Raw genomic sequence first — 14,275 nt, 5'->3', positions numbered from 1 at the left:
AGTGAAACAAATGCATGAATTGAAAATATACGAATCCCCCCTTATTCCATGCTGTATTCATGCTGCACGGGAATTGTGTGACGAATTTCGCCATTCTGCGGCTTCACAGTGGAAAATAGCCTGGAGCGTATGAGTTGTTATCTCTATAATCCGTCTCATTGTTGTCTTGAGCATTTCAGGGGGAAACAAGTACAGCACCGTCCTAATTGACTAGATCAACATAATCTTTGCGTAACAGGCGTCAAGGTTGCATTCAAGACGCATAAGTCAACAGACATGTATGATGAGGGCTTTCAAAACTGTCTTTTAATGCTGTGTTTGAACGACGCACTTGAACGCCCCTTGCAGCTGCAGACCGGCGAAGTGCAGCTGATTGTATTAAAGTCTGACTGTATTAAAGTTAAGGCAAAAGATAAATTCCCAAAGGGGCAATAAGCACGGCCGCTTAAGGACGAATTAGTAGACTGCGCTACACTATGTTTTTGCCAATGTAATTTTAAAGGAAGACGATCGAAGTGTGATCCTGCGCTCAGGTACGCGCAACCAATGAGATCGCAGGAGGGAGTGCTCAACGGCGAAGAGGCGGTACGCGCCGGCACACACACAGCACACCTTCAGATGGATAAGAAGTAACAGCAGCAGCCGAGCGACCCAGAGACAACAGCGACTGAACCGCGGACCGGGAGGATTTCTTCAGGGGGGACAGGTGACCGACAGCTCGAACATCCATCGGTGGAATTTACTGCCGTTTCACCCCTCCGAACAGCCCTCCGATTGCTACAATAGATGTTACTCAGCTGCATCCGTTTCGAGCAATAATCTAAGCCCACATCCACCAAGATGGAAAATGCGCACACTAAATCGGCGACCGAAGTTTTAGACAACTTCGGCGTGAACGAAAACACTGGGCTTACGCTGGAGCAGGTCAAAGGCAATTTGGAGAAATATGGACCGAACGGTGAGTAGTTTCACGGCAACACTATTTCCTCTCCTCATTTTAGTCCAAATGTGCTGCGCATTACTGCCTGTGTAGATCAATTGTAAGGTAATCCCATATAGCTGCCGTTACATTTCAAACTGGGGCAGATCGTGTGCGCAAAAAACAAGCAACAAAAAAAAAAAAACAGTCGTGTTCCCTTTGGCGCACAGTCCGTGGAAATGAAAGTGGCACATTCATTAATGCTCATGCAAGTGTTGAAATCATTCTTCTCACATATAATTCTTTAAAGTGAGCAAACACACTCATCTGGACGATGCCAACGTGCTCAATTAATTCTCATTAGCTGCAATAATGCAGCTGCGTTTTTATTCAGTTCGCCCCCCGAGGTCGCCTCATGTCAGGTCTGGTGTGGAAGTATTTCAAGTGGTTCAAACGATAGTTCCCCAGTGTTACCAAAAAAAAAAAAAAAGAAAAGGAAAAAAATGTATCTCATCGACAACAAACCCTCCCTGACCCAGTATTGACACAGTTCGTGCAGCTGTGTGTGTGAGGACAGACATCCCAGGCTGACATGCAGGGATCAGGAAGTGCAGAGTGCCCAGGCTCAGCTACTGGGGTGGAAGATGAGGAGGCAGTGAAGTAATGAAACAGAAAATCTTGAACAACCTGTTTTCACTTTCAACAGTTGTTCTTTACTGGCTTATACTTCACAGTTCAAATTACAAGATAAGAGGGGAAGTGGGTGTGAGAAGTAATTTCAAAAAGGACTCTTAGAACGATACACATCATTAACCTGCGTGCTGTCAAAACAGCAGCTGCAAAGTAAAGTTGGATGCACAGTACACACACACACGCACGCACACACGCACACAACCGACCGAAAGATACGCATGCACACCGCCACATCAATTTTCTCAGACCTGACATCAGCACACCTTTCACTCCTGGCCTGTCATTTGCATGTGCGGCCAAGCTGTGGAGTAGAGCGGCTCATTGTGCCAGTCAAACAGTAGCCCTTTTGTTGCAGCCAGCCACTCTACCCAGGGGCTTGTGATGACTTCATGGAAAAAAAGCAACGTCTTGCCACAGATAACATCTCTTTCGCTTTTAGCTGTGAACTTCCTGCCTTGTGCGAGCGCATTGCAGATGAACACTGGAGGGAGGGAATACCCTTTTTCCCGTTGGGGCTGGCTGCTTAGAGGTCATCCACTGCTTCTTTCCTTGCCAGTAATGGCAAAAACAGCACGAAGATGGCTCGGGCTTGTTTACCGTTTCACTGCATGTCATTGCAGAGTGATGTACGGCTGCTAAATGTCTCCTTCCCCTCTGCACACAAACCACAGACTTTGATGAAGCAAGGACTCGCGTAAGCCTTGGTGTTTTGTTCCTGAGAGCATGCTCAAAGCAGTTTGCAGGTGGTATGCTTACCTACCTTGCTTCCACTGACATGTGTGCACTGTCTGCTTAGCATTACCTCATTATTAACAGGCTCATTAAGGCGAAACATTGTCCATGAACAATATTTCCACGGCGTGACTAAGCTCAGTTCCTCAGTTTGGACATGAGAAGGTGAAAAGTAGGTGAAAATCGCATGATCTCCTGTCTCCAAGTATGGTTGGTTGTCAGTTCTACAGATACTGTAAGCCCACAATGAGATGAAGCATGTAAGGTTATATTTTGGCCTGGTAATGCTATTGCCATTAAACTTTAGTGTTCATTAATTTGTTTTAATTGGAAGAAGAGGTTCAAATTCTTTATTCGTCATTGTAGGATACCACATATTATGTTGCTTGTCAGTGCTGCACTGTAGATAAAACAAGTGAGTGGTGTCTGAGCTTTCAGGCTTTTGTGGTACTCTAGCGTGGTGTGACGGAGAAACCCCCCTGAGCGGCGTCAAAGTTTCTAAACCCTTTCTGAGATGTTGGAAAATACACTTAGCCACCACATCTGGGCCGCTGTTTCTACAGTGCAGTCTGAGCTGCAGAAAGGACGCAGCAGGCCTTTTATTTACACCTTCCGTTTGTGCTCTACCAGCAGCTCTGTTATTCGGAGCTTCATTCACACTCACGAAAGGCGTCTAGCTCGTTTACTGTTGAGAACGACAAGCGGCTCACGTTGGAGACCGTTTATCACTTTCATTGTGAAATAGTTTGTTCGGCTGTAGTAGAGGAGGAGGGAGGAAGTCACAGGCGTCTCTGTCACATACAGCATCACACACATACTCAGACGCACAAGCACCGACACACACTCTCTCTCTCTCTCTCTCTCTCTGTCTCTGTCTCTGTCTCTCTCTCTGTCTGTCTCTCTCTCTGTCTCTGTCTCTGTCTCTCTCTCTGTCTCTGTCTCTCTCTGTCTCTGTCTCTCTCTCTCTCTTTCTCTCCCTCTCTCTCTCTCTCTCTCTCTCTGTGTGCGTGTGTGTGGGTGCACCATGGAGGTTTGTGTTGTTACATTTTGTGGTGCTTGACAATTGTGTCCTGTGCACCCACAACCCCTATTTCAAAGGAGCACTGCGTTCATTTTTAGAAAATGTCAGTAAGGCGCATATTGTGCCCATGAGCACGCCACGTTTTTAGGGGCAATTTTTTTAAGGAACTAACACCCTCTCAGAGTTTCGAATCTTAAAGTGTTATTAGAGAACCATTATTATAATCAAACACATTTTTTTTTCTTTCATTTTATGTACGGTGCGCCGCTACAGAGCCTTCAAAATTGGCCTAGCTCGTAAAAATGTCACTTGACACTCCCTCTACGGGACGAGTCCAATTGCGCAACGTATTCAGGTTGAACAACCCAGTGATGCATGTGATTGCACCCTCATGATAAAGTGTCGGATGTGGAGACGGATAAATTAACTTCAGTCTGCACAGTAACGCTTTCAGTAACATCAAATATTGGTGGTGGCAGTAAAGCCAAACCAGTCTTTTCATCTGTAACCAAACACTGCACCAGACTCCACTAAGCATCGATTGTTTTTAGACATTTGGACATTCTAAGTCCTTTTATTGATTAGATGATTAGACTTGTGGCTGTCTTCCCAAACTGGAAATGCCGTAAATCTCTTGCACCAAAAAGGTGATTGTTCCCTGGACATGATCTAGTACCACAGGTGCCTGATCTTGTGGTACGTAGGTGATATCAACCTGAGTAAATTATGAAATGTTACTGCACTTTCTCCCCTCTCCCTTCAGCTACAAATAATGACAACAACTTCCTCTATTGAGATCTCACTAACAGTGTTGTTTCTCTTCCTGTTCTGCAACATAAAAGCGGCCTAGCTTACTCGCTCCTGTGTTTGAAATATGAGAGACGTTGTACTGTTTCCTGCTCCTCCTCCCCCTTCACACCGGCATGCTCATGATTGCACATTGCTCTACACTTGTCAGTCAGGGGTTGGCGGCTTCCACTTTGCTGAAAACTGTCTAGTTGCGAGTTAAGCGGTGGTAACAGTATTGGCGTTATGTGGGCTAAGAAAGGAGAGTTAAGTCCTAGAAAAGTAATTTGAAGTCCTTGGGGTGTTGAGTCACTTCCCTGTTCTAGTGGGCTCTGTGAGTGCCTGCCCAGCTGCCTTCAAAGGAGCTGCGATCCTGTTCTAGCTTGTCACTTGTCTTCCCTCCCACCTCTGCATCTGTCAGCCATCGTCATGCCCTTATGTTAAGATGATGTTGAGTCACAAGCGCAGTCCGGTCCTCTGAGGAGACGTGTACTTAAAAGTTGTTTGTGTTTCAAGGAGTTGGTTGTGTGTACACAGAGCACATGCTATGCATTATGTTTCTGGCTTGAAGGTTAACTGTAAATCGTGTTCTTTAATAGTCATCAAATAGTATTTAGAGAGGGCTCTAGCTGTGTGTATAGTATAATGAGCTGCATGAAAGCCATTATGTGTGGCGCAAGAGTCTCTGGAAAAATATGTAAATAGTAGTTTCGATACAGTTATACTAAGATGATCTGATTGTTAAATCTTCTGTGTAACCTTAAATGAGTACTACTAACACCACGCAGAAGAGAGCTTATTAGTGTGTGTGCCAGCAATTGCACAGTTTGATATAAGACAATAATTTTCAAATGGTCAAAAAGGAGATAAAATCAATACTTGTGTTATTTCTAACAAATCCTACGGAAAGACCAAAACAAAACATGTGCTAGTCTGTGTCTCAGTACTTTTTATACTTTGCATGTTCAAACTAAAAATGTTTTTTGTTTTTTTTTGTTTTTTTTTTAAAAAAACACTGTCGCAAAAATGAACTCAAGGCTAAATGATTTGCTCAAAAGCTGGACACTGCGGGTTTTGCTCAAACGTGAATTTATCTTGATCCGTTTTAAGCAACTGTAGTGTTGGATGTTTATGGCTGCAGGATGAGGAGTGTGTTTCCAAAATGGTTGTGTTTGGAAATAAACTACAGAATCCAGGTTAGCGTATTCATGAAACATTGAGGCTCACTCGTATGGCTTGTAATTAGTTTTGGTCAACAGTGGAAATGTGTGGCACAGAGGAAGATGATATACCAAGAGTTAGATTGTAGAATCGGTTCATTATTGCTTTTGGACTTTACGTTAGATTATTTAAATACCACAGAAAATTATTACTAGACTGAATATTTTTAGATTAAATCTTGGGGTTATGTAATTCATCTTGCCAGAAGTGTAGGTTTTATTAAGCAATCCTTTTTATAGTAACATTCACCTCTCGTGTCAGTGGGTGTATATTTTGATGTTGTTGTTTTTTTGTTTGAAATTTTCACCACTACTTCAGGGCTGAGATCAGTAAAGTTATGCTGTAACCAGGCGTTTCATTGGATAGAAGTGCCGTTCTGGTTTCTAAACCTAGACTAAACGGTATAAATAGCACGGTGTTAACACAGATATTTTGGTCTGCCGCTCAGGGGATTGCTGACAATTTTTCACAGCATTCAGATTCTCCAGTTGGCTACTGGGTGGCTGGGTGCCATCTCCTGTGCCTGGTGAAATTTTCAAAAAATGGCTCTTTGCACAGCTGTGACCTTAAAGAGGAAGCTACGAGCCCCGACAAGATATCGGCTCTGTGCTAATCACCTCATGCATGTCCTGCTCAGTTGACAGGCCCTTTTCCTTTTCCTCTGTAACTTGCCAGCAGTGTGACTAGCAAAATGCCTGTGTGTATTTGTTTAAAGCTGAATCTAATGTGCAATGAGCATTATATGTGTGCACTTAGACACCTAACTCATTTGCAGTAAGTGCACAAACACATGTGTCTTATATTTGATTTCAACTCACTAAGATAATCTGTGGCATGGAAATTTTATCATCTGTTTGACCAAATTGGTCATCTGTGAAATTTGAAAAACCATATTAAAGTAAAATATACAAGACCCTCCTATGTGTATGTAGGTGTCCCGGATACACTCACAGGACAAATATTAGAATGATGCTGCAGTTTGATGTCGGTATGCAGAATCCTGTCCCTTAACCACAGTCAGAAACAGTCCAGCCAATCAACAGCTGCGTCAGTCACTGGGTTAAATCTCATGCCATCTTCTGCCCTACTTGGCCTAAAAAGGAAAAGTCTCCACTCTGAAACTATTTCTCTTTCACTCCCATGGAAGCTTTTATGATGCAGGCTATGCAGAACAACTTCAGTGCTTCATTTGATGGCATTTCCTCTCATGCGTGAGACAGTTACAAGTTGATCAGACAATCAAACATAGCAGCTGAAATAATATTAATTCCCATATTGTTCATGTTAATTTGATTTGTCACTGACGGCAGGTTTTAAATGTTTGACTAATGTTAGTTTGAGAATGTAACCGGAGCTGGAAAATCTGTGGTGGACTAAATTTCAACCTCTTAAATTCCATTAGTCGCTGACTTTGATGTGGACCTTCACATAACTTAATCATTAATACAGAACTAGTTGTATACACCGTATTGTGAAGTTGCTCACATTTGAATTCATATAAGCATAAAATACAAACTAATATAAATATAACTGTTATCAACCATTTAAAAAAAAAAGTACAGTGATAATTGTTTGCCTTTCTTGTCCAAAACAACTAGTGGCATTTCCATTAGCTTCCACACCTCTTCTGTACTTTATGCTTAGCTCCAATAAGTATATGATCCTAAACTAGGCTAAACATTATACCTGGAAAAATGCATTCTAGCATTACCAGCGTGTGCATATCGGCATGCCGATGTAGGGGTTAGCCTCACAGAGTCGCTACCCTGGCTCTAGGGTCTCAGTCTTGTATTGTTTGATCAACGTGTTTGAGCAGAGCGTCGTCAATCCAATATGGACTCAACATAAGGCTTCCGGGCCATTAATGACTGTAGGGTAGCTGTACGTGAGGGCTTCATCTCCTTGTTTCATTAGGCTGCAGACAAGTGATCAGAAACACGGGACTGCTGCTCCTGTTTTGATCTTATGGGTTGCTTTTCAGAAGTTGGAGGGTCATGTAAAGATGGTTGATGACACCACTTGACAGCAACCACTTACCACTTGAAGAGAAGGGAAACCCTCTACTGCAGTGAACGGAACTATGCCTTTGCCAGTCTGTGGACATCACTTAAGCAAAAATATGTGATGCTGTCTGCATAGCATAGATAACGTTGGAATGGAGAATGAGGTGCATTTATCATTCACTTTTGATATGGTTAATGCATTTAGACCTTTTCCTGTGGGAGAATACATTAAGAGATGGAGTGGATATAGGAAGCTATCATTAGGGGTTTACCATCATGGTATTTATAGGCCTGTTTTTCATTCTCATGTTTAGTGGATAGAGCAGGATCCTGGAGCTAGAACCACTGAACGAAGCAACATGAGTCTTCCTACCTCCATACACCCACTCCTCCACTGTCCCCAGCTGGTTGAGTGCTAGTTGTTTATTTGGAGGTGTGTCTGCTTGCCTGCATGTTACCACTCATGCCACCGGTGTACGAGCAGCCCGTGGAGGCCAGAAATGAGCTTATCCACATCACAATGTGTGGGGCCTTTGATTCCTGCAGACGAGAGAATGCTCCATCAAGGCCCTGCTGATTGCATAACAGTTATTCTGGGTGGATTTTGACAGACATTGGCACATTACCTTGTGAAACATTTTCAAGGAGCCTTAATGAGACAAGTTGCTATGGTAACTGCTGAAAACTTTCTCGTGTTTGTAGTTTTCACAAGGCAGCATCACCACGAGCTTGTTACTACTGCTTAACCACAGTCAGATGTGAAGTTTTGCTGGGGGTCCTAATAATCTGGACTTAATTTGTTAATGGGCTCAGTCAGACTAAAAGGAGATGGGAAAGAGGAGCTTGCACTGAAAGCTCCTTTATCAGCAGGTTGTTTGCAGTGCAGATAGATAGATGGACAGTTTCCTGCTTTGCTTCCTGACTCTCTGGACGCAGAAACCATCACCCTGTTGCTGTTGTTGGCAACTGTCTCCAGGAAGTGTCTCCCCTCTGCTTGGCATCGCTTTTCTGCTGCGCGTAAACAGCCTCTTTTATTCATTGTCTGGGATGGCTGGGAGGGAAGAGGAGGGGGTGGGGAGGTACTGTGGGGACACGGAGAGAGCGAGAGCTAGAGAGAGAGAGAAAGAGAGAGAGGGAGAGAAGTGAAGTCAGTATTCAGGAATGTGCCTGGGCAAGCCTCGGGTTGACACAGCCCAGATGACTGGGAGGGAATCCTTGGCAGAGGGAAACCGGGGAACCCCGTTCAACACCTCCAGCTCTTTCCCTCTCTCTGACCCCCCTCCTCTTGCCCTCTCGGCTGTCTCGTCCTTTCAGTCAGTCCGTCTTTGTCTCCAGCACTCGAGCCACAGCCAGCCTGTCTGCCATAAAAACATTATACAACCAGAGAGGCACAGTAATGGGGAAACAGGCTTATGTCAGACTGGTGGAGTATGGAAAACAGCAGAACCCACTTCTCCACATTTCTGCTGCTGCTGGCAGAGTGCAGCCAAAGTCCCCTGTGATTTCAACCGTGTCCAACCTGAACTCTGAAAACCCTCCAGACAGCAAGTTTGAAAAGCTGTTCACAATGACTCATCAGCTATTATTACACAGGATATGGAGGGTCTTTTGTGGTGCAGAGAGATGGGCCTCTGCACACGGACCAGTCTCCCCAAGAAGGCTGCTTTCTAATCGATTATGCAGAATTAATAATATTCAGCCGATTATGTGCAGGTTTGCCCGGAGTCATTATCAAGTCCAAGTGCTGGTTGTTTTAATTGCAAAAAAACTCTTTTACTCCCTTAATTTATTTATTTATTTTAGTTATTTCGCCTGAAATGATCAAACAAATCATCTCATTGGGCAAACCCTAAAAACAAACCCTAAAAAACTTCAAGGTTGCCCTTTGCTGTGTCTTCACCACCAAAAATCATATTTTATCTCAAAATTATGCAGAAAATACATTTTTCTTCCTGCCATTTCTACGTGAGTGGCTGCAAGAGTTTTGTTTTTGGAAGGAGGCTGCGGGCTCACGTCATGGCCCTTCCTCTTTCCAACTCCTCTCTACACAGGGTCACGTTTGATGCTCGTGTTGCATGGTGTGGTCAAAACATGCAGAGAAACATTAGGTTTCCACTGCTTAAAGGGGAATACTGCTGTCATTTAGGGTTGCAGCCCACTGCCTTCTAAATATAGCTGCCTTTCCTCCATCATTCTGTAATTTTAAGCTTTTACTTACTTTATATATAATTAACATTTGGCTCAAAGAATAATAATGTTGTAAAGGCATTACACAGGGTGTATGAAAACCCACTTTTCCAGGAAAATAATAATGAAGAAACTTAGTCTTCAATCCCAGACATTTCCATCACATTGAGCAGAATCCAAACCGGTCAGATTTATCTGATCAGAACTCGACATGTTCCTCCGATATGATGGATGCTGTTTGTTACATTGGACCAGTCATAACTTTGCGTTGGACTTGATGAGGAACTGACAAACTCGGTGACTAAGCATGGCTGTGTCTCATTGTGGTGACACTGATCAACAGTACTTGTCAATTGGAGTGTTTTTAGAACACGAGTGATGTGTTTTCTACTCACACCAATGACTCATACGTGTGGGGGGGAGGGTGTTGTGTTCTCGTAATCCAATCAGATGTGGACAAGATGCTCAGCTTGTCTCAAAACGCAAAAAAAAATAAATAAATCAACAGCAAGAAATTCTTTTCAAATGACAGATTAGAAAATGAAAAGATAATGCCAAAGACAAGAGCAACTTGTTTTTTGTCTGATGCAGAAAACAAGAGGCATTAGTACAGTGAGCACTGTGCACTGAGTCTGAGAAGTAAACTCCAACTGTTGAGAGGCTGAAGCTGCAGTATGAATGTCAATGACATTAGCTCAGTTCCCATGAAGAAAAAGAATTGCCTGAACAAAGACTGCATTTATTCTTTCATTTCAGACAAGGCCCTAGTTATTCATTGTTTTCATTATTGTTCCATCTATCAGTGATTTATAAATTCATTAAAAATGTAACGCAGTGTTGCAGTGATCCTCATAAATCTCAATAGACCTCATGAGGTCTTTAGTCTTAAGATTCTCTCATTTGACAGGAGTATGTTGATTAAAATAGTTTGTTGCACTTGTACGCCTAACTAGAGAATCCTTTCATCAACACACTGCACGCTGCATGCGCTTCATCCTAGATATAATGAAGCCCATCTCACCAGTGATTTAAAACCGTTTCATCAGATCATTCAGATCATCAGGGATTTCAGTTAACAATTACAATATGAGCAGAACTTTTTTAAAACTGCATTGAATCTTATATGTTTTGAACTCATATGAGGTCTGAAGATGCATCAAAGGTTTTGGATATGGAATTCCATATAGGATATCCTGCATTCACATCCGTATCAGTATGACTGCAAACTGTAATCCAAAACTTTGAAAAACAGCGGTGTTGCCATTCTGCTTTCCTGCATGGAGCGTTTAATCATCGTAACCAGGTGGAACGATTCTGCAGAGCAATTTGTCCGTGTCTGTGCATCTCAAAGTCAGCTTGAGTTAATCAAATGTATTAACTGCTCTTTGTCTTTCTCCTCCACCCCGCAACCCCCCACCCTCTCCGATCTCTATGGTGTCCCGCCAATTTTATTCCTCTGCAACCGCCGTGGTGACATCCGCAGAGCTCCCGGCAGAAGAAGGTAAATATTGATTTTTCTAATGAGCTGCGATCCTCCACCCTTTACTGCCTGATTAAGTGTCATGAGCCAGGATATTTTCTTTTCTGTAGACTGAAGGGCTAAACTTTAGGAGTGTCCACTACAGCAGCCTTCTACCCATAGACACACACCATTACTCCTCTGTAAACACAGCACATGGGCTTGTTTTACAGTTGCCTATCTGTATTACGAAGCTAATGTCAATACACCTTGTAGGTCCTTTCCACACTTAAGAATAAAGATACACTTTTTATGCTGAACTTTGCATCATGCTAGGTGCATAAAGGTGTGTGTCATGTATTTGCATATTTCAGGGAAGTCCCTGTGGGAGATGGTGTTGGAGCAGTTTGAAGACCTCCTGGTCAGGATCCTGCTGCTAGCTGCCTGCATCTCCTTTGTAAGTCGACCTAATTAAAATGCCTGGCTCTCATCATATTTGTTCTCAATCTTGATCCTTAAACGTAACCCTATGGGATTTGAGACCCAAATTGCACAATGACCAAGAAATTGCCACCTAATAGACTCCTCTATTAGCCTTAGGCAGCTTTATTCCCCTGTTAGAACTCCACTCAACCTAGTTTGTGGTCCCTTTTCATGTGGAAACTCGTGTATTACAGTCTTTTCCACCCAGCGTTCATATGGTTTCAGTGAGTGGAACAGGCACAGTACTTCTGCCGAACTGGAAACAAAACTATCAATCAAAACACCTCAAACTGTGAACCATGTAGCAGTTGGAGGATAGTGAAGGTCAGAGAGGGGTGGAGTGGGGGAATCCTGACAGCATAATAACTTTTTTCCATCTGTTGCAACACATCCCTGGTGTCTTGGGACGGAATTGCTGTTGCTATTTGTGAAAGTAGGAAAATTGCTCTATAATTGTATATGAAACAGTATATCTGTAACTGTTCTCCCTGTTAGTGTGGGACTTGAAGTGTAGGCGTGGGCTGTAACTGCATGACTTTGGAGTCTGAGCAAACTTTACTTCATGCAAATTAGGCTTTCCTTACTTTTAAAAAGTTGTTTATAGTGGAACAAGGCCTCTGTTCCACTGCCGCACAGACCCTAATGCTTTACAGTGTCATCGTTTTCTGGAGTGGTTTCAGCTCAGTAAATAAAGCAAGGTTTCTTGTGACCGGATCTGACTCCAAATCCAAAACATGTCACGCTCCACAGGAAGTCTTCTTATAACACACATTTCAGAGGTCGTCTTGTGATAAATTACATTATTATAGTCCTTCTGAACCTTTTAACTTTTCTATTTGCAAATTGTTTTGCATGTTTCCAGTATAATCAAGGAGTGGCAGAGGCTGAGTGGCGTGGAGTTGAGGCTAAACCCCAACCTGGGACTCATTTGGCTGTTACTTTGAATAAATTCAAATTGATATTATTAGACTGTCTGCTTCCTTCGCATGGCGCAACAGAGAGGGTTATCAGTTCACGGGAAGGCAAAACAGGGCAGGTTAGGCTGCTTTATCAAATATATACTGTACCTGTGAACAAGTCTACAGCAAAATATATGTAACCCTCTCCATGACAGCGTTTACGACATTTAATATATTATTCTCGGATCATTCAGACAAATATTGAGCCATATCCCTAATTATGCTTCGGTTTACATTTATCTTTTTGTTATAATTTATGTAACACATTTAATTTTGTTGAAGCCGCAAGCCGACAGTGAGCCATTTCCACGGTAGGGGTATTATACGACAGATTTTCTTCGACAATATGTATGGGACTACACCCTAGTTTGAGAGATCACAAAGTGATCAAAGCAGCTGTAACCGTGCACTCATAGTAAATAATTTTACCCTGCGGAGGGCAGTAATATGTCCTGTAACGCATGAACTGACAAAAGAGGAAGAAGAAGAAAGCATCCAGAGACATATGAGCAGAAATGGATAAAGCAGCAGGTCTTTTGAATGGCCAGATGGCTCTCTTGACAAAGAACAAATTTATCTGCGTTTACTGTTGATGTGAACTGAGTTATGAACAGAGCAAGGAGCTTTGCGAGCAGCTGACATGAGAGAGTAATACAAACTTGAAAAATATCACTAGCAGGCACATTTATTACAAATATACAAAATGTGTAATTTGTGTTAACGTGCATTAATAAATATTTTAATCTATTGACAGTCTAGTTTAAAGCCTCAAGGAGTAGTTCATTTTGTAATAAAGCCTTCATTTTAAAAGCCAGAGGTAAAACTGAGCTTAATTTTGTCTCAGTTTGCCAAATCCCCACGGTTAAATTTTCTCCAGCTTCTCTTCTCTCCCTCTGACCCAATGTTCAGAATGAAAGTAGGAGTTAGGCATTCCAACCGCTCTCTGAATGTGTGCTGATGGAGTGAAGTGTCTTTTGAACCGTCCTTACGGAGAGGACTGCCATTGTTGCCCTCAGCTCAGTCAGAAGGGAGATTTACCGTTCCAAATGATGGGGAATGATGAGCTATCGACCGCGCTCCGGCTGCCGTGACGTACAGATGGTTCTCAATACTCTGCAGAGAATAAACGCTTCTATCATTTGATGAGCTCCATCACATCACTTTATCCACTTCTCAGTCGCTGCTGCTTTTGTGCTGCAGTCATTTTGGTTTCTACTTCTGCCACTGATAAAATAATCGAAACATAAGCATAAAATCATTTCCGTGTTCTAGATGGATCTTTTTCTGTTATTCTCTCCTAAAGATGGGCTTCATGGCTTTTTATAACGGTTATAATCCAGCTGTATCCAAACTACCCTATATCTATTTATCTATCTATCTATAGACCTATAAGTAACCAGAGCACATTAACACAAAGGAGCCTGTTACATTCTTTATAAATACTATATGACAGTTCAAAATGACATAGTTGAGTATGGGCGTAGAGTTGTCTTAACATTTCTGTGAACAGATCAACAGTGCATTTGTAAATTTGTAATCCGTAATATACCGATCTGAAAAAACACAAAGCAAATATCTGTGATGACCATCAATTCAGTTCAAATAAATGAAAATAACATCTAATAGAAAGACTGCAAGCTTTTACTTTGAAATGTGGAAATGACATTGACAGCAGGCGGTCGCATGCCTTCCGAAAATGGCGTGCTGATACAAGGGGACTGTTGTTCAGGACTGGCGTAAATTCTGTCTCGAAAAACAAAGGGAGAATTGGAATCCACAAATACATACTTGACAGTTATAAAGATTAACAAG

At 42.5% G+C, this 14,275-nt stretch overlaps 1 protein-coding gene across 1 annotated transcript in view; it reads left to right on the top strand.

Annotated features, from left to right (window-relative positions):
• Window positions 1-477: 477 nt before the first annotated feature.
• Window positions 478-14,275, top strand: part of atp2a3 (ATPase sarcoplasmic/endoplasmic reticulum Ca2+ transporting 3) — a 38,070-nt gene continuing 24,272 nt past the window's right edge. Inside the window, exons 1-3 of the mRNA XM_084565209.1 lie at window positions 478-958; window positions 11,046-11,063; window positions 11,396-11,478. Coding sequence (XP_084421335.1) covers window positions 841-958; window positions 11,046-11,063; window positions 11,396-11,478 — 219 coding nt within the window. The 5' untranslated portion in view covers window positions 478-840. The remainder of the gene's footprint in view (window positions 959-11,045; window positions 11,064-11,395; window positions 11,479-14,275) is intronic.

The sequence above is a fragment of the Chelon labrosus genome, assembly GCF_963514085.1.
Source record: "Chelon labrosus genome assembly, chromosome: 17".
NCBI classification, from domain to species: domain Eukaryota; kingdom Metazoa; phylum Chordata; class Actinopteri; order Mugiliformes; family Mugilidae; genus Chelon; species Chelon labrosus.
The sequence above is the reverse complement of the archived record's forward strand: the minus strand, read 5'-3'. Positions and strand labels throughout refer to the sequence as shown.